The sequence below is a fragment of the Schistocerca cancellata genome, chromosome 9, assembly GCF_023864275.1.
Source record: "Schistocerca cancellata isolate TAMUIC-IGC-003103 chromosome 9, iqSchCanc2.1, whole genome shotgun sequence".
NCBI classification, from domain to species: Eukaryota; Metazoa; Arthropoda; class Insecta; order Orthoptera; family Acrididae; genus Schistocerca; species Schistocerca cancellata.
The window spans coordinates 57,569,430-57,594,366 of NC_064634.1; the positions used below are offsets into that span (position 1 = coordinate 57,569,430).

The 24,937-nt window shown below is 43.4% G+C and overlaps 1 protein-coding gene across 1 annotated transcript in view; it reads right to left on the reverse strand.

The window, feature by feature from the left end:
* The window catches only part of LOC126101014 (retinol-binding protein pinta-like), a 112,343-nt gene that overhangs the window by 57,001 nt on the left and 30,405 nt on the right, over positions 1 to 24,937 (reverse strand). The window contains exon 3 of the mRNA XM_049911682.1: positions 1,614 to 1,773. Coding sequence (XP_049767639.1) covers positions 1,614 to 1,773 — 160 coding nt within the window. The remainder of the gene's footprint in view (positions 1 to 1,613; positions 1,774 to 24,937) is intronic.

Here is a 24,937-nt window from a genome sequence, read left to right on the forward strand (position 1 = left end):
AGTGCTCTACCAACTGAGCTACCTAAGCGTGACTCACGCCCCGTCCTCACAACTTTACTTCTGCCAGTATCTCGTCTCCTACCTTCCAAACTTTACAGAAGCTCTCCTGCGAACCCTGCAGAACTAGCACTCCTGAAAAAAAGGATATTGCGGAGACATGGCTTAGCCGCAGCCTGGGGGATGTTTCCAGAATGAAATTTTTCACTCTGCAGCGGAGTGTGCGCTGATATGAAACTTTCTGGTAGATTAAAACTGTGTGCTGGACCGAGACTCGAACACGGGACCCTTGCCTTTCGCGGGCAAGTGCTTTACCAACTGAGGTACCCAAGCACGACTGACGCCCCGTCCTCACAGCTTTACTTCTGCCAGTACCTCGTCTCCTACCTTCCAAACTTTACAGAAGCTCTCCTGCGAACCCTGCAGAACTAGCACTCCTGAAAAAAAGGATATTGCGGAGACATGGCTTAGCCGCAGCCTGGGGGATGTTTCCAGAATGAAATTTTTCACTCTGCAGCGGAGTGTGCGCTGATATGAAACTTTCTGGTAGATTAAAACTGTGTGCTGGACCGAGACTCGAACACGGGACCCTTGCCTTTCGCGGGCAAGTGCTTTACCAACTGAGGTACCCAAGCACGACTGACGCCCCGTCCTCACAGCTTTACTTCTGCCAGTATCTCGTCTCCTATCTTCCAAACTTTACAGAAGCTCTCCTGCGAACCCTGCAGAACTAGCATCCCTGAAAGAAAGGATATTGCGGAGACATGGCTTAGCCGCAGCCTGGGGGATGTTCCCAGAATGAAATTTTTCACTCTGCAGCGGAGTGAGCGCTGATATGAAACTTCCTGGCAGATTAAAACTGTGTGCCGGACCGAGACTCGAACACGGGACCTTTGAACCATTTGAACAATTTGATTGTATGGCACTGATGATCGGGATTCCTTCTTCCTGGGGAAGTTCGGCCGCTGGGCTGTAAGTCTTCTCACTTAGCGCCACACTGGGCTATTTGCGTGTCGATGATGATGAAATTATGATTACTGAGCGGCCAGTTCCCGAGCGGAGAAAATTTTCCAACCCTGCTGGGAATCGAACGCGGGCCCACTGTATGGTAGTCAGACACAACGACCACTTAGCCAAGAGGACGGACTTCCGATGGAAATCCTCTACCGACTGAGAGGTCCAGATACACTCACGTACGGCTGTCGTAGTTTTACTTTCCCCAGTACCTCTCTTCTGCTTGGCAAACCATAGCAATTCTGCTGCCTATGTTTCAGGACTAGCACTCCTGAGATAAAGGATAATTGTGGTGATGTGGCCTAGCCACAGCCTAAAGAACATTTCCAGAATTAATTCTTCTCTCAGCAGTGGAATGAGGACCGATTTGAAGCTTCTGATCGGGATTCGAAGCCGAAACTTTGGTAAGGGGTTATGAAAATGAATTGTGAGGATGGATTATGAGTAATGTGTGGCAGAGCACTGGCCTGCAGAGGGAAAGATTGCTAGTTCGAGTCCCAAACTGCGACACAATTTTAATTTGCCGGTAAGTTTCAAATCAACGCACACTCCGCTGCAGAGTGACCATTAATTCCGGGTCCAGTTGCAGTAGGTGTTCTTACCCAGCGTCGAGCATGTACTGAATTTTGGGATCGAAGGGGTCTCGGTTCTTGTAGAACTCCGGAGCGGCCGTCTTCATGGTGTAGTACATGTCCAGCTTCTCCTTGGTGCGCTGCAGGGAGAACTTGCAGCCTCGCAGAAACGTCACGATCCACTGGTCATCTGGAACAGCAAAGTGAAATCATTGTAAAACTTTTATCCCTTCTGGATTTGGAGCACCGCGACTATCTTGTTAAAGGTTTCAGGAATTACTGCAACCAATCGCCGTTTTTTCTTCAATTTTTGTTTACTCATGACCGGTTTCGAATCGCCTGGCGATTCATCATCAGATGATACAATTTAGTTTGGAGTATTGTGGGGGTCGTGCATTGCCTTTATTCTTGCTGCAAGCACTGCTCTGGAAAACATAATGTACGCTTTTCAGTGCCGTTTAACGATGTCCGAAAGAACAGATACCATCGGTGACCATGCAGCGCTCTAGAATGAAATGGTAATTAAATCAAGACCCTACGGTGCTGACAGGCGTTGATATACATCAACTGGGACAGTTGAAAATACGTGCCCCGACTGGCACTCGAACCCGGGATCTCCTGCTTACATGGCAGATACTCTATCCATCTGAGCCACCGAGGGCACAGAGGATAGTGTGACTGCAGGGACGTATCCCTTGCACGCTCCCCGTGAGACCCACATTTCCAGCTTAATGTCCACACACTACATTCGTGGTGTCCCTGCCCATTACACTCATTACTCGCGGCACACAATCTTACCGAGTGCCGTAAGAGTTCGGGCAATATGTGTGCATCCGCACAGAAGGAGAAGGTCAAGGGCCGGTTAGCCTTAATGAGTGTAATGGGCATGGGCACCACGAATGTAGTGTGTGGACATTAAGCTGGAAATGTGGGTCTCACGGGGAGCGTCCAAGGGATACGTCCCTGCAGTCGCACTATCCTCTGTGCCCTCGGTAACTCAGATGGATAGCCGGCACGGTAGCTTGGCGTGTTCTTCATCTACATCTACATTTACATGATTACTCTGCAATTCACATTTAAGTGCTTGGCAGAGGGTTCATCGAACCACAATCATACTATCTCTCTACCATTCAACTCCCGAACAGCGCGCAGGAAAAACGAACACCTAAACCTTTCTGTTCGAGCTCTGATTTCTCTTATTTTATTTTGATGATCATTCCTACCTATGTAGGTTGGGCTCAACAAAATATTTTCGCATTCGGAAGAGAAAGTTGGTGACTGAAATTTCGTAAATAGATCTCCCCGCGACGAAAAACGTCTTTGCTTTATGACTTCCATCCCAACTCGCGTATCATATCTGCCACAATTTCTCCGCTATTACGTGATAATACAAAACGAGCTGCCCTTTTTTGCACCCTTTCGATGTCCTCCGTCAATCCCACCTGGTATAGATCCCACACCGCGCAGCAATATTCTAACAGAGGACGAACGAGTGTAGTGTAAGCTGTCTCTTTAGTGGACTTGTTGCATCTTCTAGGTGTCCTGCCAATGAAACGCAACCTTTGTCTCGCCTTCCCCACAGTATTGTCTATGTGGTCTTTCCAACTGAAGTTGTTCGTAATTTGTACACCCAGGTACTTAGTTGAATTGACAGCCTTGAGAATTGTATTGTTTATCGAGTAATCGAATTCTAACGGATTTCTTTTGGAACTCATGTTTCGTTATTTAGCCTCAACTGCCACCTGCCACACCATACAGCAGTCTTTTCTAAATCGCTTTGCAACTGATACTGGTCTTCGGATGACCTTACTAGACGGTAAATTACAGCATCATCTGCGAACAACCTAAGAGAACTGCTCAGATTGTCACCCAGGTCATTTATATAGATCAGGAACAGCAGAGGCCCCAGGACGCTTCCCTGGGGAACACCTGATATCACTTCAGTTTTGCTCGATGATTTGCCGTCTATTCAGTCAGAGAGCTGGTTGGCCTCTGTAATAAAAAACTGATTGGACAGATCAACAAACGAACCTGACCGGATGTCATGCGACGTCCGCAACGACCAAACAAAAACCGACGGGTTCAAGTCCCGGTCGGTGCACACAATTTCAACTGTCCCCGTTGATGTACATCAACGCCTGTCAGCAGTGTATAGTCTTGATTTAATTATCAATCCAGCTTTCCTCTTCGTTTTAATGGAGGCCAGTGGGCTACAGGCGTGAAAAGACCGTGACGTGTAGCACATGTCATTCGAATAGCACTCTGATAAAACTTTTCATGTCTGAGTAGAAGAGAATTCCAAACCTCTTGTTTCAGTGAAGCTCCTGCTAGTTCTTTAACACGCCGGTTACATATTGGGAGGTATCTACATTGCGTTCCACAACAGTGTTCCAGAGCGGCTAAGTACTTGCAGCTAAATACTTGAAGAACGTCATTACGAAACACCAAACAGCTCCTAATGAATATATACTACTGGCCTTTAAAATTGCTACACCACGAAGATGACGTGCTACAGACGCGAAATTTAACCGACAGGAAGAAGTGCTGTGATATGCAAATCATTAGCTTTTCAGAGCATTCACACAAGATTGGCGCCCGGGGCGACACCTACAACGTGCTGACATGAGGAAAGATTCCAAACGATTTCTCATACGCAAACAGCAGTTGACCGGCGTTGCCTGCTGAAACGTTGTTGTGATGCCTCGTGTAAGGAGGAGAAATGCGTATCGCGACATTGCTGCTCGCGTTGGTCGAGATCCAATGACTGTTAGCAGAATATGGAATCGGTGGGTTCAGGAGGGTAATACGGAACGCCGTGCTGGATCCCAACGGCCCCGTATCACTAGCAGTTGAGATGACAGGCATCTTATCCGCATGGCTGTAACGGGTCGTACAGCCACGTCTCGATGCCTGAGTCGATGGGGACGTTTCCAAGACAACAACCATCTGCACGAACATCTCGACGACGTTTGCAGCAGCATGGACCATCAGCTCGGAGACCGTAGCTGCGGTTACCGTTGACGCTGCATCACAGACAGGAGCGCCTACGATGGTGTACTCAACGACGAACCTGGGTGCACGAATTGCAAAACGTCATTTTTTCGGATGAACCCAGGTTCTGTTTCCAGCAGCATGATGGTCGCATCCGTGTTTGGCGACATCGCGATGAACGCTCATTGGAAGCGTGTATTCGTCATCGCCATACTGGCGTATCACCCGGCGTGATGGTATGGGGTGCCATTGGTTACGTGTTTGGGTCACCTCTTGTTCGCACTGACGGCACTTTGAACAGCGGACGTTACATTTCAGATGTGTTACGACCCGTGGCTCTACCATTCATTCGATCCCTGCGAAAGCCTACATTTCAGCAGGGTGATGCACGACCGCATGTTGCAGGTCCCGTACGGGCCTTTCTGAATACAGAAAATGTTCGACTGCCGCCCTGGCCAGCACATTCTCCAGATCTCTCACCAATTCAAAACGTCTGGTCAATGGTGGCCGAGCAACTGGCTCGTCACAATACGCCAGTCACTACTCTTGATGAACTGTGGTATCGTGTTGAAGCTGCATGGGCAGCTGTACCTGTACACGCCATCCAAGCTCTGTTTGACTCAATGTCCAGGCGTATCAAGGCCGTTATTACGGCCAGAAGTGGTTGTTTGGGTACTGATTTTTCAGGATCTATGCACCCAAAATGCGTGAAAATGTAATCACATGTCAGTTCTAGTATTATATATTTGTCCAATGAATAGCCGCTTATCATCCGCTTTTCTTCTTGGTGTAGCTCTATTAATGGCCAGTAGTATACTTTCTTTTCCTGTTTATACTTTGTCGTGTAGTTTTGACTGAAGACGACAAGGAAGATTCTTTGTAACCAAAAATCATGAAAAGTACTGTAGTGAATATTAAACATTGCCATGCCTTAAGTTACCTCATGAAAAGAATCAGATATATCTGTGTAAACGAAAATGAGCGCTAGATACCACGAGAGGCGGACCAGCTAGCATAAAAGTCGGTTAGTGTTGTGTGGTGTTGTCAGTAGAGAAGCCATAACAGCATACTAGGTCTGTCAGAAGGGCTCAGTGAATTCAAACGTGCACTTGTAAGGTGGCTATAATTTCGTACCTTACAAGCACTCATCCACAAACTTTGCCGTGATCTACAAACACAATTAGGTATCATGTGACAGTTGTACATCGTATATATGAATACATAAAGGAGACTGACATTGTCACATACGTTTTGGAAATAATTGTTAACGCATATTGCATGAAAGACGACGGAGTGTCTTTATTATCAGAATGGCGTAATGAATGATTGCCTATGCTAGTAGAGGTTGTAACAGCAGTGGAAATGAAACGGCAGGCGGAACTCAAGCCCTGGGTGGAAGGCCCACACATGTGTGGTGATCCTGCTTAAACGAAGGAAGTAGCAAGTCTGACGTTGGAACACCTGAACGCTGAAGCACAATAGAGTCGGTGACGAAACATTTACGAATTCGAAAGTTTTTTATGCTTTAGGTACTTACAGTACCATTCTTCCATTCCTTGGCAAAGTGTCATATAAACTTGCAAATCATTTCAGACCACACAACATAAAAATATCGCTCTACACTGACAATAAACTACAAAATAAAATCGTTCACAATAATAAATCCAGTAGAGATTGGCATAAAAATTCTGGCATATACAAACTCACATGCTCCTGTTCTTTCTTCGACATGGGCCAAACCGGGAGAAATGGCTCTGAGCACTATGGGACTCAACTGCTGTGGTCATCAGTCCCCTAGAACTTAGAACTACTTAAACCTAACTAACCTAAGGACATCACACACATCCATGCCCGAGGCAGGATTCGAACCTGCGACCGTAGCAGTCGCGCGGTTCCGGACTGCGCGCCTAGAACCGCTAGACCACCGCGGCCGGCTACAAAGAACATATGGATGCCCTTCGACTCAAAAACTTAGGTTAGTCAAGTTTTGCATCACATGTTGCTCACCACGAACACTCTGTTGATGATATCGATGACAGTCTTCCTGTGCTACACAGTGCTGAGAAAGGACTACAGATGCACCTCCATGAACAATAAAAAATTTTCATCCACTAACTGAAATCACCCCAAAAAATCCTGAATGAACAGACTGAGTGAAAGCAAAACCTTTTCTTCCAGAATTTCCGGGATATCCTGGCACCAAAAGCACAACAAAAATGACAACAATTCGTCTTCCTGCATAAATCTTGTTCTTCTTGGTAAGTAACGGCTAACGTTTTCTGTAACTTACAAAAAGTTTTTAATTATGTATTAAATATTAACCTCTACCTGTTTACCTTTTGTATGCAGCTAGCAACAATTACTGAAAAGTAAAACCTGTACTAGTTATATTTGTATCGTAATACAATGCAAATGGTTCAAATGGCTCTGAGCACTATGGGACTTAACTTCTGAGGTCATCAGTCCCATAGAACTTAGAACTACCTAAACCTAACTAACCTAAGGACATCACACACATCCATGCCCGAGGCAGGATTCGAACCTGCGACCGTAGCGGTTGCGCGGTTCCAGACTGTAGCGCATAGAACCGCTCGGTCACCCCGGCCGGCAATACAATGCATCTCTTGCCAAAGATTATGGTGTAGTAAAGTGCAGTATCTGTCATATCCGTATTATTTGCAAAAACATCGAATGTTTACATCCTGTGAGCCAGTGTAAAACCAAGTTTGGCTACATACTGTGTTTATTTGTGTACATAGCGTAATAATGCAAGTTATAAGGAGCAATCTGATGTTTATGCCACAAGGCATGCAGTGTAAGTAGCAAAACATAAAAAAAAACTTTCGGATTCGTAAACGTTTCGTCACCGATTACTAAATTTCCGTCATTTCCGCCAGCCACACCAGCCCTGTATCTAGCTACACTTGGTCCACAAGATAATGTTTCTGTAACACCTCCATCTGAAGATGAGCCTGCCTTGGCTCGAAAACACGTTCATGGTTGAATAAATCGTAAAAAAGCGACCGGTTTTATATTTATTACCAGATAAACATCTTGTTTTAATGTCAGCTAAAAGATATCTATATACGTTTTGATCAAATAGTATATATTATGTGAATCTCCATAGCGTCAGTATGCGTATGACGGATTGAAAGGAATCTATTTCCTCTTCCCTCATTTTATCGTCGCTGACTTCTTTTCCATTCATTTTAATTGAAGCTCTGTCAATTTTTGCCTACTGAGTTTGTAGCAACTAGACCGTTTGTGCTCTGGCACACTTAGTTCTTTGATGCGAAAATTTTTCGTGGTAGTAAAGCAGCCTTTGGCAGTAGATTGCGCCCATATGCTCTCAGGGTAGCCTGGCGTGTCGGCACACATTTCCAGAGTTCGGCGGTATCCGCAGCAGTCAGCATGCAGAAGTGTGAAGTCATGTGGACTCACAAGCGGAACGGCAAGTTGATTCACTTTCTTCATTTTGTTGTTTCCAATCAGTTGTCTTTCAATGTAATTAACTAGCGGATTTTTTCTAGAATTTGTAAAATCTAACAAGCAGATATTACGTTTATGTTAAGTTTCGAACGATCCTGGTGACATTGCGTAAGAGACGGCACTTCCTTGAGTAACGACCCGTTCTGGGTTTACAACTCCCTTGTATGACTTCTGAGTGGGATGGTTTTCTTCGAACCTATGAAGGTGCGCTTCCTGCTGTTTTTGTAAAGGTTGCTTGTTGGTATTTACGTATAGGGAAATTTGACTGGACTTCAGGTTTTCGGTCTGAGATTTAACCAGTCCATATTTTTCGATGCTTATAATTAGAGCTTGCGAGTTCAAATATTCTGAGACTGATCAGAGGTACATGTAATTTTTTTTGACCATTTGGATTACTGGTGTATTACACATGACTCATGGTCAACTCGGAAATCATACTACGAACCAAGGACGTTGTTGCGGTGGGAAGACGCGTGCTTCAGCAAGACAGGTAGCCGTGCCGTACATGCAACGAAATCGGAAGGGTGTCTGTAGAGAGGCCAGACTAACATATGGTCCCCGAAGAGGGAAAGGAGGGTTTAAAGTCTACGTCTACGTCCTCATACATACTCCGCAGTCCATCATACGGTGCGTGGCGGAGCGTACCACGTACCACAACTAGCATCTTCTCTCCCTGTTCCAGTCCCAAACAGAACGAGGGAAAAATGACTGCCTATATGCCTCTGTACGAGCCCTAATCTCTCTTATCTTTGTGGTCTTTTCGCGAAATGTAAGTTGGCGGCAGTAAAATTGTACTGCAGTCAGCCTCAAATGCGGGTTCTCTAAATTTCCTCAGTAGTGATTCACGAAAAGAACGCCTCTTTTCCTCCAGAGATTTCCATCCGAATTCCTGAAGCATTTCCGTAACACTCGCGTGATGATCAAACCTACCAGTAACAAATCTGGCAGCCCGCCTCTGAACTGCTTCTATGTCCTCCCTCAATCCGACCTGACAGGGATCCCAAGTACTCAAGAATAGGTCGTATTAGTGTTTTATAAGCGGCCTCCTTTACAGATGAACCACATCTTCCCAAAATTCTACCAATGAACCGAAGACGACTATCCGCCTTCCCCACAACTGCCATTACATGCTTGTCCCACTTCATATCGGTCTGCAATGTTACGCCCAAATATTTAATCGACGTGGCTGTATCAAGTGCTACACTACTAATGGAGCATTCAAACATTAGGGGATTCATCTTCCTATTCATCTCCATTAATTTATGTTTATCTATATTTAGAGTTAGCTGCCATTCTTTACACCAATAACAAATCCTGTCCTAGTCATCTTGTATCCTCCTACAGTCACTCAACGACGACACCTTCCCGTACACGACAGCATCATCAGCAAACAGCCGCACATTGCTATCCACCCTATCCAAAAGATCATTTATGTAGATAGAAAACAACAGCGGACCTACCACACTTCCCTGGGGCACTCCAGATGATACCCTCACCTCTGATGAACACTCACCATCGAGGTCAACGTTCTGGGTTGTATTACTTAAGAAGGTTCTGGGTTCTATTAGTTAAGAAGTCTTCGAGCCACTCACATATTAGGGAACCAATCCCATGTTCTCATACCTTAGGAGTCTGGAGTGGGACACCGAGTCAAATGCCTTCCGGAAGTCAAGGAATATGTCTGATACTCTTCATCCATGGTTCGCAAGATATCATGTGAAAAAAGGGCGAGTTGCGTTTCGCATGAGCGATACTTTCTAAAGGCGTGCTGATGCATGGACAGCAACTTCTCTGTCTCAAGGAGATTCATTATATTCGAATTGAGAATATGTTCGAGAATCCTGCAACAAACCGATGTTAACGATATTGCTCTGTAATTTTGAGGATCCGTCCTTCTACCCTTCTTATGTACAGGCGTCACCTGCGTTTTTTTCCAGTCACTCGGCACTTTACGTTGGGCAAGAGATTCGCGATAAATGCAAGGTAAGTAAGGAGCCAATGCAGTAGAATACTCTCTGTAAAACCGAATTGGAATCCCATCAGGACCTGGCGATTTATTTATTTTCAACCTATTCAGCTGCATCACAACCACAGGGATGTTTATCACTATGTCCTCCATACGGGAATCTGTACGAGACTCAAAAGGCGGTGTGTTTCTACGATCCTCCTGCGCGAAAGATTTCTCAAATGCTAAATTTAAAATTTAAGCTTTCGTTTTGCTGTCTTCCGTTGCCAGGCCAGACTGATCAGTGAGTGACTGGGTGGAAGCCTTTGACCCGCTTACCGATTTTACGTAAGACCAGAATTTTTTTTGGGTTTTCAGCAAGATCTTTTGCTAAGGTGTGACGGTGGTAGTGGTTGTATGCTTCGCGCATCCCTCTTTTTACAGCAGCACGAATCTCTACTAACTTTTTCCTTTCCTCATTCTCCCGATCTTTCTTGTACCGCAACTGTCTTTGCTTCCTGAGCATTCTCCGAATTGCGCTGTTAAACCTCGGTGGGTCTTTTCCGTCCGTAACCCACTTTTTCGGCACATACTTGTCCAATGCGTGATTTACAATGTGTTTAAAATTTTCCCATAATTCTTCCACGTCCATCGTACCGGAAGTAAATGAAGTCGATTCATTTACTAAGTGGGATGCTAACAAGTGCTTATCTGCTCTTTCTAGTAAGAATACTCTCCTAGCCTTCTTGACCGACTTTTTAACTTTCGTAACCATAGTCGTAATGACAACATCATGATCACTAATCCCTGTCTCAACACTGACACTGTCGATGATGTCTGGTCTGTTCGTGGCTACCAGATCTAAAATATTTCCGTTACGCGTTGGCTGTCGATTTAGCTGCTCAAGACAGTTTTCGGATAATGTGTTCAAAAGTAATTCACACGACGGCTTGTCTGTACCACCTGTAATGAATCTATAGACATCCCAGTCTATACTAGGTAGGGTGAAGTCGCCTCCGACTAATATAGCATGGTCCGGGTACTTCTGCGGTACAGAGTGTAGACACCCTTAGTAGTTGCTGGTGGAACACTTAGGATGATGGGCAGTTTTGCTCATGTACTACTAGCCTAGAGAGCCTTGCTCTATCATTACTGTGAATGACTAAAGGCAAGGGGAAACACTTGTGGTCCGGTCTATCGTCGATTCATGCACATGCTCTTGTCGGACAAACGTTGAGACAGGAGGTGCTCACCAGGCCGTCAGACCTAAATGATACATCGTCAGTGATAAATTCCGTACCAATTAAAAACTCCACGAAATAACCTTAGTCAGACCGACGACTGCAACATACACTCCTGGAAATTGAAATAAGAACACCGTGAATTCATTGTCCCAGGAAGGGGAAACTTTATTGACACATTCCTGGGGTCAGATACATCACATGATCACACTGACAGAACCACAGGCACATAGACACAGGCAACAGAGCACGCACAATGTCGGCACTAGTACAGTGTATATCCACCTTTCGCAGCAATGCAGGCTGCTATTCTCCCATGGAGACATGTCCTGTTGGAACAGCAAGTTCCCTTGCCGGTCTAGGAATGGTAGAATGATGGGTTCGATGACGGTTTGAATGTACCGTGCACTATTCAGTGTCCCCTCGACGATCACCAGTGGTGTACGGCCAGTGTAGGAGATCGCTCCCCACACCATGATGCCGGGTGTTGGCCCTGTGTGCCTCGGTCGTATGCAGTCCTGATTGTGGCGCTCACCTGCACGGCGCCAAACACGCATACGACCATCATTGGCACCAAGGCAGAAGCGACTCTCATCGCTGAAGACGACACGTCTCCATTCGTCCCTCCATTCACGCCTGTCGCGACACCACTGGAGGCGGGCTGTACGATGTTGGGGCGTGAGCGGAAGACGGCCTTCCGCCGACCACTGGCGACAACATCGATGTACTGTGGAGACCTCACGCCCCACGTGTTGAGCAATTCGGCGGTACGTCCACCCGGCCTCCCGCATGCCCACTATACGCCCTCGCTCAAAGTCCGTCAACTGCACATACGGTTCACGTCCACGCTGTCGCGGCATGCTACCAGTGTTAAAGACTGCGATGGAGCTCCGAATGCCACGGCAAACTGGCTGACACTGACGGCGGCGATGCACAAATGCTGCGCAGCTAGCGCCATTCGACGGCCAACACCGCGGTTCCTGGTGTGTCCGCTGTGCCGTGCGTGTGATCATTGCTTGTACAGTCCTCTCGCAGTGTCCGGAGCAAGTATGGTGGGTCTGACACACCGGTGTCAATGTGTTCTTTTTTCCATTTCCAGGAGTGTATTTAGAAATGTTGGTAGATTAATATGCAGATTTACTTGTAGACAAGCAGATGATACGTGGAATTTGCTCCATTAGAAACTGACAATCCTCGGCAAGACAACTGCTGCAAATCTACATATAACTGAAGTGACACGACCGGAAAGACAAATACCCGAGAACAAAGAACAACATTAAAATCTGGAGGCTAGCTATACTGCAACATGTACAACACATCACCGAGCAGCAACAGACATCTGGTGTGTCACTTCCTTTCCAGTTCCAATCGCAAATAGAGCGAGAAGAAAAGGACTGCCTATACGCCTCAGCACGAGCCCAAATGTCTCACATCTTATCTTCGTGGTCTTTACACGAAATTTACTTTGGCGGAAGGGAAAGCAGAAAGGTGGAAGGAGTATATAGAGGGCGATGAACTTGAGGATAATATTATGGAAATGGAAGAGGATGTAGATGAAAATGAAATGGGAGATACGATACTGCGTGAAGAGTTTGACAGAGCACTGAAAGACCTGAGTCGAAACAAGGCCCCGGGAGTAGACAACATTCCACTAGAACTACTGACGGCCTTGGGAGAGCCAGTCCTGACAAAACTCTACCATCTGGTGAGCAAGATGTACGAGACAGGCGAAATACCCTCAGACTTCAAGAAAAATATAATAATTCCAATCCCAAAGAAAGCAGGAGTTGACAGATGTGAAAATTACCGAACTATCAGTTTAATAAGTCACAGCTGCAAAATACTAACGCGAATTCTTTACAGACGAATGGAAAAACTGGTAGAAGCTGACCTCGGAGAAAATCAGTGTGGATTCCGTAGAAATATTGGAACACGTGAGGCAATACTGACCTTACGACTTATCTTAGAAGAAAGATTAAGGAAAGGCAAACCTACGTTTCTAGCATTTGTAGACTTAGAGAAAGCTTTTGACAATGTTGACTGGAATACTCTCTTTCAAATTCTAAAGGTGGCAGGGGTAAAATACAGGGAGCGAAAGGCTATGTACAATTTGTACAGAAACCAGATGGCAGTTATAAGAGTCGAGAGACATGAAAGGGAAGCAGTGGTTGGGAAGGGAGTAAGACAGGGTTGTAGCCTCTCCCCGATGTTATTCAATCTGTATATTGAGCAAGCAGTAAAGGAAACAAAAGAAAAATTCGGAGTAGGTATTAAAATCCATGGAGAAGAAATAAAAACTTTGAGGTTCGCCGATGACATTGTAATTCTATCAGAGACAGCAAAGGACTTGGAAGAGCAGTTGAACGGAATGGACAGTGTCTTGAAAGGAATATATAAGATGAACATCAACAAAAGCAAAACGAGGATAATGGAATGTAGTCGAATTAAGTCAGGTGATGCTGAGGGAATTAGATTAGGAAATGAGACAATTAAGTGGTAAAGGAGTTTTGCTATTTGGGGAGCAAAATAACTGATGATGGTCGAAGTAGAGAAGATATAAAATGTAGACTGGCAATGGCAAGGAAAGCGTTTCTGAAGAAGAGAAATTTGTTAACATCGAGTATAGATTTAAATGTCAGGAAGTCGTTTCTGAAAGTATTTGTATGGAGTGTAGCCATGTATGGAAGTTAAACATGTACGATAAATAGTTTGGACAAGAAGAGAATAGAAGTTTTCGAAATGTGGTGCTACAGAAGAATGCTGAAGATTAGATGGGTAGATCACATAACCAATTATGAAGTATTGAATAGAATTGGGGAGAAGAGGAGTATGTGGCACAACTTGTCAAAAAGGAGGGACCGGTTAGTAGGACATGTTCTGAGGCATCAAGGGATCACAAATGTAGCATTGGAGAGCAGCGTGGAGGGTAAAAATCATAGAGCGAGACCAAGAGATGAATACACTAAGCAGATTCAGAAGGATGTGGGTTGCAGTAAGTACTGGGAGATGAAGAAGCTTGCACAGGATAGGGTAGCATGGAGAGCTGCATCAAACCAGTCTCAGGACTGAAGACCACAACAACAACAACAACTTTGGCGGAAGTAGAATCGTTCTTCAGTCAGCTTCAAATGCCGGCTCTCTGAATTTCCTCAATAGTGTTCCACTGTCATTGTCTTTCCAAAACGGACTCACTCTTGATTAAGTGTCTCCATATTTCTCGCCTGTTAATCGAACCTCCCGGTAACAAATCTCGCATCACATCTCTGCTAAGCACACAAGAACGGAGTGCACTAGTGTTCTAAAAGCAGTCTCCCTTACGGAAGAACCATGCGGTGGCGTGCGGGTAAGATTGCGGTATTTTTACAAATCGTGGGCATGACTACAACCAAACCAGTTACTTATTATTGGCGTAACATGCGGTTTCATTTAATCGTAGCCTCTCCTGGCTAAAGATAGTTATCCTGTTAAAGAAATGCCCACCTCGGAAGGTGTACCAATGTTGTCTGTCAAACAGTATAAATGGCACAAATTTTTTTCGCAAGAATGATCGCACACAATTTAGCGAACTATTATTCAAGGTGGCAACATTTTTCCGTAAACAAAATGAACTATTTTTACACACAACACCACACGCGCACAACACTAATGTATTCTTTCCTGTCAAACAATATTTCCTAAAAGTTCTTACGAAATAAACAGGGTTCATACATTAGCAGAGAACAATTTCACCACGTAAGATACTGTTTGCACCATATTTAAAGATCAGTCATAATCTAAATAGAATTTATGATTTCTGGGCCACGAATACACAATTATTATCGTAAATATTGACCATCAAGATTCATATGAGCTTAGTAGTCTGATTTAAAACTGCCGCTGCAATATTTCACTAAGATGGCGGCTAACATAAGACAATCACTTATCTTATTTGGTTCAGGCGTTGTTGTACTCTCAACAGATTATATATATATATATATATATATATATATATATATATATATATATATATATATATATAGAGGGAAACATTCCACGTGGGAAAAATATATTTAAAAAGAAAGATGATGAGACTTACCAAACAAAAGCGCTGGCAGGTCGATAGACACACAAACAAACACAAACATACACACAAAATCTAGCTTTCGCAACCAACGGTTGCCTCGTCAGGAAAGAGGGAAGGAGAAGGAAAGACAAAAGGATATGGGTTTTAGGGGAGAGGGTAAGGAGTCATTCCAATCCCGGGAGCGGAAAGACTTACCTTAGGGGGAAAAAAGGACAGGTATACACTCGCACACACACACATATCAATCCATACATACAAGACACAAGCAGACATTTGTAAAGGCAAAGAGTTTGAGCAGAGATGTCAGTCGGGACGGAAGTATAGAGGCAAAGATGATGTTGAAAGACAGGTGAGGTATGAGCGGCGGCAGATTGAAATTAGGAATTAGCGGAGATTGAGGCCTGGCGGATAGCGAGAAGAGAGGATATGCTGAAGGGCAAGTTCCCATCTCCGGAGTTCTGACAGGTTGGTGTTAGTGGGAAGTATCCAGATAACCCGGACGGTGTAACACTGTGACAAGATGTGCTGGCCGTGCACCAAGGCATGTTTAGCCACAGGGTGATCCTCATTACCAACAAACACTGTCTGCCTGTGTCCATTCATGCGAATGGACAGTTTGTTGCTGGTCATTCCCACATAGAACGCTTCACAGTGTAGGCAGGTCAGTTGGTAAATCACGTGGGTGCTTTCACACGTGGCTCTGCCTTTGATCGTGTACACCTTCCGGGTTACAGGACTGGAATAGGTGGTGGTGGGAGGGTGCATGGGACCGGTGTAAAACCTGTCCCATGCACCCTCCCACCACCACCTATTCCAGTCCTGTAACCCGGAAGGTGTACACGATCAAAGGCAGAGCCACGTGTGAAAGCACCCACGTGATTTACCAACTGACCTGCCTACACTGTGAAGCGTTCTATGTGGGAATGACCAGCAACAAACTGTCCATTCGCATGAATGGACACAGGCAGACAGTGTTTGTTGGTAATGAGGATCACCCTGTGGCTAAACATGCCTTGGTGCACGGCCAGCACATCTTGTCACAGTGTTACACCGTCCGGGTTATCTGGATACTTCCCACTAACACCAACCTGTCAGAACTCCGGAGATGGGAACTTGCCCTTCAGCATATCCTCTCTTCTCGCTATCCGCCAGGCCTCAATCTCCGCTAATTCCTAATTTCAATCTGCCGCCGCTCATACCTCACCTGTCTTTCAACATCATCTTTGCCTCTATACTTCCGTCCCGACTGACATCTCTGCTCAAACTCTTTGCCTTTACAAATGTCTGCTTGTGTCTTGTATGTATGGATTGATATGTGTGTGTGTGCGAGTGTATACCTGTCCTTTTTTCCCCCTAAGGTAAGTCTTTCCGCTCCCGGGATTGGAATGACTCCTTACCCTCTCCCCTAAAACCCATATCCTTTTGTCTTTCCTTCTCCTTCCCTCTTTCCTGACGAGGCAACCGTTGGTTGCGAAAGCTAGATTTTGTGTGTATGTTTGTGTTTGTTTGTGTGTCTATCGACCTGCCAGCGCTTTTGTTCGGTAAGTCTCATCATCTTTCTTTTTAAATATATATATATATATATATATATATATATATATATATATATATATATATATATATAAAATCCTTTCTGTAGGTACCTTAACTATATCCATTAACATTTAAAAGTATTTCTCCATGTTAATCACTCATTATTCAGCACTTTACCAACCATCCGCTCTGTAGATCAATAGTGCTAATGGCTGCGCGCCATTGAAGCTGAACAGAAAACTTAACATTTGTACGGGACGAGTAGCGTATTAAGAAAAATTCAAACGCACTTGTTGATTTCAATTACACAGAAATTCTATTTTTTAAAGTATTATTTAACAACATAATACAGTTTTTTTACCGACCTCAGTGCTACAAGTCGTCAATCACGTCCGATCATTACAACAGTTCGAACAAGAAGAAGGATTATTCTAGAAGAATCATAGATAGCAAAATATGAAGATTTTCATTATCTTTCTCCATGAGCATTGTCTGAGATACAATTTTTACAGAAAATTAAATTACCTCACTGACAATAATTATTTATTATTATTTTTAGTATCGATGAAGTCCTTTTTTATTAATATCTCGAGAATGGTCGCTCGAATTCCACACACAATGCTGTCGTGAATATTGTTCTGAATAAAATACAGTCGTGGATATTACAATAATTTCCTAAAATTCTCTCAATTCGTTTTTTCTACTACCGTCCTTACGTGTTCGTTCTATTCCATATCGCTTTGCAACTTTACCCCCAGATATTTAGCCGACGTGACTGACAAGTAGTACACTACTAATACGAAAATTATGGGGTTCTTTTTGGTACTCATCTACGTTAACTTACTTTTCTTCTACATTCAGGGGAAGCTGCCGTTCATCACGCCAAATAAAAACTTCGTCTAAATCATCTCGTATCCTCCAACAGGCACTCAACGACGACACCTTCCCTTGCACCACAGCATCTTCAGCAAACAGCCGCAGCTTGCTGCTCGCCTCACCGTAAGATAATTTATGAACAGCATATAGAAAATAAGTCGAACAAATGATTAAAATTCTGCGCAAGGTTACAAACTATGACACAAAAGTTTCAGTTCTCTTCATTAGACATTGCCTTCATTACACGTATTTGTTTAATTATGAATGCCTCTGATAATATTTTCACCAAATTGTGCTGGGACGCCATAATTTTAGCAATTAATTATCCCTAAGACGTACTACATACTGGTTTAAGTTTTTTCATAGAAAACCATTGAGATCTGTCTGTATTTTCTGGGAATTAAGCGATACCTCTGTAGTGCTTAAGAAAATATACAACTCCGGTGGCTATACTTACTTTGTTGATGTCGACTTATCCATAGTTACAGGTCCAAGGCATCATTTGAGGTCTGATGCGGTGGTGTGGCTTGTATAACAAAGAAAAGCTTTGCGTAATGTTTGTCTATTCTCTTAACTCCCAATACCAATAAAAACATATGCCCGAATCTCTCCAAAATGACTGCCTGTTGAACAACCAACACACAGTTATTTAAAATGAAAATAGAATGCCATTTCGACCAACACACGGCATGTACCAACACACGGCATGTACCAATCTCCCCTAATGATCTGTCACTTTTAGTTTAGTAGCTACTTTCGTAATTGTAGTTTGTGACTTCATTATTGTAATAGCAATCATAATCAGACGTCATTTATTTCAAATTATAGTTTACATAACTTTAAATTACGCTGAAGGCCAATTTTTTGGAAGTTTCATTGCGTCATAACAAAAATTGTAGTTTTCCACAGATTGCTGGTCCCCTTTGGGTCCAAATCAAGTTCATAATTGAACCAGGATCACAAGAAGATAGAATATCTAAGGTCATATAAAAACAAAAACAAAAGAAAAACACCACTGAATATTATTGTTATCTGTATCTGTGTTTAGCAAGGGGAGTATAAATTTGAAATGGTTTATGTGAGGGCAAATTATTCTGAAAGTTATCGAAATGTTTTTATACAATGGTTTAATTCATTAACATTCATCAATACACAGTATTTAGTAGCAAATAATCACATAAATCGTGGCATTTGACCTCCTGATTCGAGTAAGTAGTTAAACGACATTTTTAAGTTTTGGAAGTATTGATTTCCGAATAATGAATGGGACTCTTTATCTATTCTCTATGCGTAAAAAACAATTTCCCGACTGAATGACTCACTCACTGAGGTATCACCACCCAGCACAAAATCATTAAGGATAGAAACTTGACGTTTGCAGACAGTGTTGATCCTATACTTTTGGCGTCGTTTAAGGAAGGATTTTTAAAAAATAGCTCATTATTAAAGAACTTCTAAAATACTTTTAAATCTACGTCTACGACAATGGGTTTTTGAGTTTTCGGTTGCCAACAAAAAAAGTATTTCACTGTTCTTGGAAATCCAGCCCCTAAGGGGGTGAAATAAGGTATGAAACAATCTATGAAAATATTTCATTATGAACGCATTTTAATGCTAAATGGATGAAAATTTGAATTTGGTTTCTGAGTTAAAAATAAAAAATGTGTATCACTATTCGTGGAAACTCAACCTCTAAGGTGGTGAAATAGGGGATGAAAATTTGTGTGGGAATATTTCATTACGCAAGCAGTTTTGAAACTAAATGTATGAAAATTCGTATTTAGCCTCTCTGTTAGAAATAAAAAATACACATTCCAGAATTTTTGGAAATTTCATGGCTATAAAAGTGAAACAGGGGTGAAATGTGTTATGAAAGTATTTCATTGTGCAATCATTTTTAAAGCTGAAAACTTGAAAAATGGTATTTGACTTCTCAGTTAGAAATAAATAATTATGTGTCCCACTGTTTTTGGAAATTCAGTCCCTAAGGGGGTGAAATAGGGTCAGACTGAGTCGCTGACTCATCATTGCCCAGCACAAACCGGTAAGGATACAACCTTAAATTTAGAGGGGATGTTGATCTTATAATGTATCCATCGTTTAAGAAGGGACTGTACTAAACTCCACTCCTGATAGAATGAAATAGGGGATGAATGACTTTTTGAATATACGTCACTGTGAGGGCAATTTGGTATCTGGTACATCAGTCAGAAATTTTAAAAGAATACGTGTTTTAGCATTTTTTGAAATTCAGCCACTAATGGCGTAAAAGTGTGGGTGAAACTTTTTTAAAATAAATAATTATTAAAAAAAATACTAAAGCATTTTAAACTTATATCTATGAAAACTGATATTCGACTTCTCTGTTAGAAATTAAAAATTACGTGTTTTGGTGTTTTTGGAAATTCATCCCCTGAAGGGAGCGAAATAGATGATGAAAAGCTGTGCAAAATTATTTCATTATAAAAACGTTCTCAAAGCTAAATCTACAAAAAATGTTACTTCGCTTCTCGATTAGGTATACGAGGTGCGACAATAAAGTAATGAGACTGATTTTCTTTGCAAGATGTGGCAACCCTGCAGGCTTGTGTAGGCACAATATCTTTGACCTTGGTCTATAAGCTGCTTCTAGTCCAAGTGACACATCGATACAGCTGCTCAGTCATGAGTTGTGCTGTAATAAGTTAACACGTGTTTGTGTCTCTCGTCACGGAAATGGAACTGCACAATATTGCGCAATAGTATGCCATTTCTTTTTGCGTTAAATTTGGTGAAAACGCGACGGCAGCTTACGGTAAGCTTCAGAAGGATTTTGGAGAGGAGGTTATGTCAAGAGCTCAAGTTTTTCGTTGGCGTAAAATGTTTAGTGAAGGCAGAACGAATGTTGAAGATGAAGACTGCAGTGGACGACCATCAACCTCACAAATGGATGTCAACTTGGTCAGGGTGCGTGATCTCGTACGATCTGATCGAAGATTATCCATGAAAATGATTGCAGAAGAACTGAACATCAACTGAGAAACAAATTGTCAAACAATAACTAAATATCTTGGTATGAGAAAGATTTGCGCAAAAATGGTCTCCAAAAATCTCACACCACAACAGCGAGAAACACGGAACAGTGTGGCAGCCAATCTGTTGGAGCAAACGGAAATCAATACAGAATTGTTGAGCCGTGTTATCACTGGTGATGATAGTTGGTTTTATCAGTACGATCCAGAGACAAAACGCTAAAGTTCGCAATGGTGCTCAAAGGGATCACCCAGACCAAAAAAAGCTCGCCTGTCAACGTCAAAAGTGCAATGCATGCTCTTGTGCTTCTTTGATTCCTCGGGAATTGTTCGTAAAGAGTGGTTGCCTCCTGGACAAACAGTTAACCAATATTACTACAAAGAAATTTTAGAAAAACTTCGTAAAAGAGTTCTTCGTGCCCATGCCAACACTGCTGATAATTGGATTCTGCATCACGATAATGCGCTATCCATTACTGCTCTGTCAGTAGAGCAATTTTTAACCTCAAAACAAATTTTAGCACTACCACAGCCACCTTATTCACCAGATATCGTTCCGTGTGACTTTTTTCTATTCCAAGAGTCAAAACGGCGGTCAAGGGACACCATTTTCAAACAACACAGGATGTCCAGAAAGCTGTGACGAGGGTCTTGGAGAATATTACAGAAGATGAGTTCCAGAAATGTTACCATCAATGGCAGAAACGCTGGAAAAAGTGTGTGCAATCAGAAGGGAACTACTTTGAAGGAGACAACACTAAACTTGACTGGAACGGTAAGCAACATTTTTTTTCACATCAGTCTCATTACTTTACTGTCGCACCTCGTAAACATGTGTTAGGGATGAAAGGTTCTATGGAAGTATCGCCACAAGAAAGTAAAGAGAATGATTAACAAAAACCTTGGACTCCACCTATCAGAGTCGCTTTTTGATAAAAATTACATTCGGGAAAGACCATGCTTCTAAGGCATTAATTATCGGGAACATTTTAGAAAGTGTTGCAATTTATGACAACAAAAAATTTCGACTGATTACACACACACACACACACACACACACACACACACACACACATATATATATATATATATATATATATATATATATGTGTGTGTGTGTGTGTGTGTGTGTCTACGCGGGCGAAGCAGCGGGCCCTAAGCTGGTATTATTGTGGAAAAAACTCCCAAGAACTGTTTTAAAGCTATTACCAATACGTGACAACGAAAAAATCATTTAATATCCCAGAGCACACACTGAAGACGCCTCGTTAAAATGGCGAAACGCATCTGGGTGCGTAAGTAAAATAAAAAGAACAACGTGCAGCATGGAAAAACGGGAAATGCCGATTTTCCTGTAAACTATCCCAATTTATATACCGCTGCTGCGAAAATGACCAGCACAAGAAACTTACTTTCTTAAAAGGATTGAAAAGAAACTTGGACTGTGTCTCGGAGACACTTGATAGGATTAGCTAGTGGAACATATCTCCCACAAAACCTATATATCACTGCTAAAAAGAGGTGGTTCTGACTATCAATAAGTGTTAACAGTGTTAGGCTTAATTTATAAACATGAAACGAAAGGCGAAAACATGACTGATATGTTGAGAGCTACTAGGGCCAAGTGACTGGTATGAAAGGAGACGGTTAATTTCAAACAGTTTATTGTTGTAGCAGAAAGTGTCACAATTTTTCATTAGAACCAACTTTTATTGAGTGAAAATTTATGTTATGATCAAGAAATCGATTTTATGTTGATCTTAGAAACATAAAAAGACCGGTAAATTTAACAAACGAAGCTACACCACACCAAATGCAGGTCAGGTAATTCCGTGCACCGCGATAGTAGTATATTTTGACTTCAAAGGGCGTTGTGTTTAGAATGACCAGTGACTGGACGAACTACTCTCTGGCATGTGGCTGTTTAAGTAATACCCACATTCTGAAAGAGACCCTTTCTGATTTCTTTTCATAACTTCGCAAAGTTTCTTCACATTTTGACTACCATCTGCTGAATAGTGACAATATGATTTAAGATCTTTAGTAAACATTCATAATTTTAACCGCTGTGAAATTCAGATTCTTCGCCAGTTGAAGGTGTGTCTTCGTTCTAGCCGATTAACGTCCTTGTAACTGAAAAATACGTGACTCAACATTTGGTAGTATGAAGCGCAAAGCCGAGATGTGTGAAGCGATACAGCACCTTCTAGAATGATCATGCAAAGTAATATTTCGCGAGATGAGAGCCCTGTGTTGGAAAAAGGAATCGACCGAAAGACACATTGTACTCTCATTCGGCAGGACAACAGTTCAAATCCCCGTCCGACCATTCAAATTTAAGTTCTCCATGATTTCCCTCAATAGCTCCAGGCAAATGTCCGGATTGTTTCTTTGGGAAAGGCACGGCCGATTTGCTTACCCTCCTTTTGTTATCCGAGCTTGTGCTCCGTCTCTAACAGCGGTACTGTCGACGGGACTAACTCTAAGCTTCCTTCCTCCCCTTCCTTCGACCAAAAGAGGCAGTAAGTATGTCGGCACAGAAATAGTGCATGCCACTAAAAATCAGTTTATAGCCTATTTCCATCAAGAACTAGGCAACGTATGTTTCATCGTTTCTGTCATCGGCTGAACAATTAACCCTTTTACTGCTTGCGATGCATATATTCGTTGAGAATTTGCGTACACCCTGCGCTACCAACGTAATGTGCATGAAGAGTCAATAATGCCAGGAACGCGAATATCGGATGTATACGTAATGATGAGAACGAAGTCTTTGGCGACGGCACTATTGTATGAAAAACTAGCTGACCCAGCGAACTCTGTTCCGCCTTAAAGCCAATAAATAATCAGATTTTGGATGTCAAGTTCAATTTTTTATTAGGAAATATAAGTAAAAAATTAAGTATTTTAATGATTCTTTATGTTGTTTGGTGCATAGCTTCCACTCTTCAATTAAGTACCTTGCGATACACGACAATTTTTGTTTTATTTTCGGGCGCAAGAACAAACGAAGCAGATGGTCTTCCGACTCGTGAACATGCCACATACACTCCTGGAAATTGAAATAAGAACACCGTGAATTCATTGTCCCAGGAAGGGGAAACTTTATTGACATATTCCTGGGGTCAGATACATCACATGATCACACTGACAGAACCACAGGCACATAGACACAGGCAACAGAGCATGCACAATGTCGGCACTAGTACAGTGTATATCCACCTTTCGCAGCAATGCAGGCTGCTATTCTCCCATGCAGACGATCGTAGAGATGCTGGATGTAGTCCTGTGGAACGGCTTGCCATGCCATTTCCACCTGGCGCCTCAGTTGGACCAGCGTTCGTGCTGGACGTGCAGACCGCGTGAGACGACGCTTCATCCAGTCCCAAACATGCTCAATGGGGGACAGATCCGGAGATCTTGCTGGCCAGGGTAGTTGACTTACACCTTCTAGAGCACGTTGGGTGACACGGGTACATGCGGACGTGCATTGTCCTGTTGGAACAGCAAGTTCCCTTGCCGGTCTAGGAATGGTAGAACGATGGGTTCGATGACGGTTTGGATGTACCGTGCACTATTCAGTGTCCCCTCGACGATCACCAGTGGCGTACGGCCAGTGTAGGAGATCGCTCCCCACACCATGATGCCGGGTGTTGGCCCTGTGTGCCTCGGTCGTATGCAGTCCTGATTGTGGCGCTCACCTGCACGGCGCCAAACACGCATACGACCATCATTGGCACCAAGGCAGAAGCGACTCTCATCGCTGAAGACGACACGTCTCCATTCGTCCCTCCAATCACGCCTGTCGCGACACCACTGGAGGCGGGCTGCACGATGTTGGGGCGTGAGCGGAAGACGGCCTAACGGTGTGCGGGACCGTAGCCCAGCTTCATGGAGACGGTTGCGAATGGTCCTCGCCGATACCCCAGGAGCAACAGTGTCCCTAATTTGCTGGGAAGTGGCGGTGCGGTCCCCTTCGGCACTGCGTAGGATCCTACGGTCTTGGCGTGCATCCGTGCGTCGCTGCGGTCCGGTCCCAGGTCGACGGGCACGTGCACCTTCCGCCGACCACTGGCGACAACATCGATGTACTGTGGAGACCTCACGCCCCACGTGTTGAGCAATTCGGCGGTACGTCCACCCGGCCTCCCGCATGCCCACTATACGCCCTCGCTCAAAGTCCGTCAACTGCACATACGGTTCAC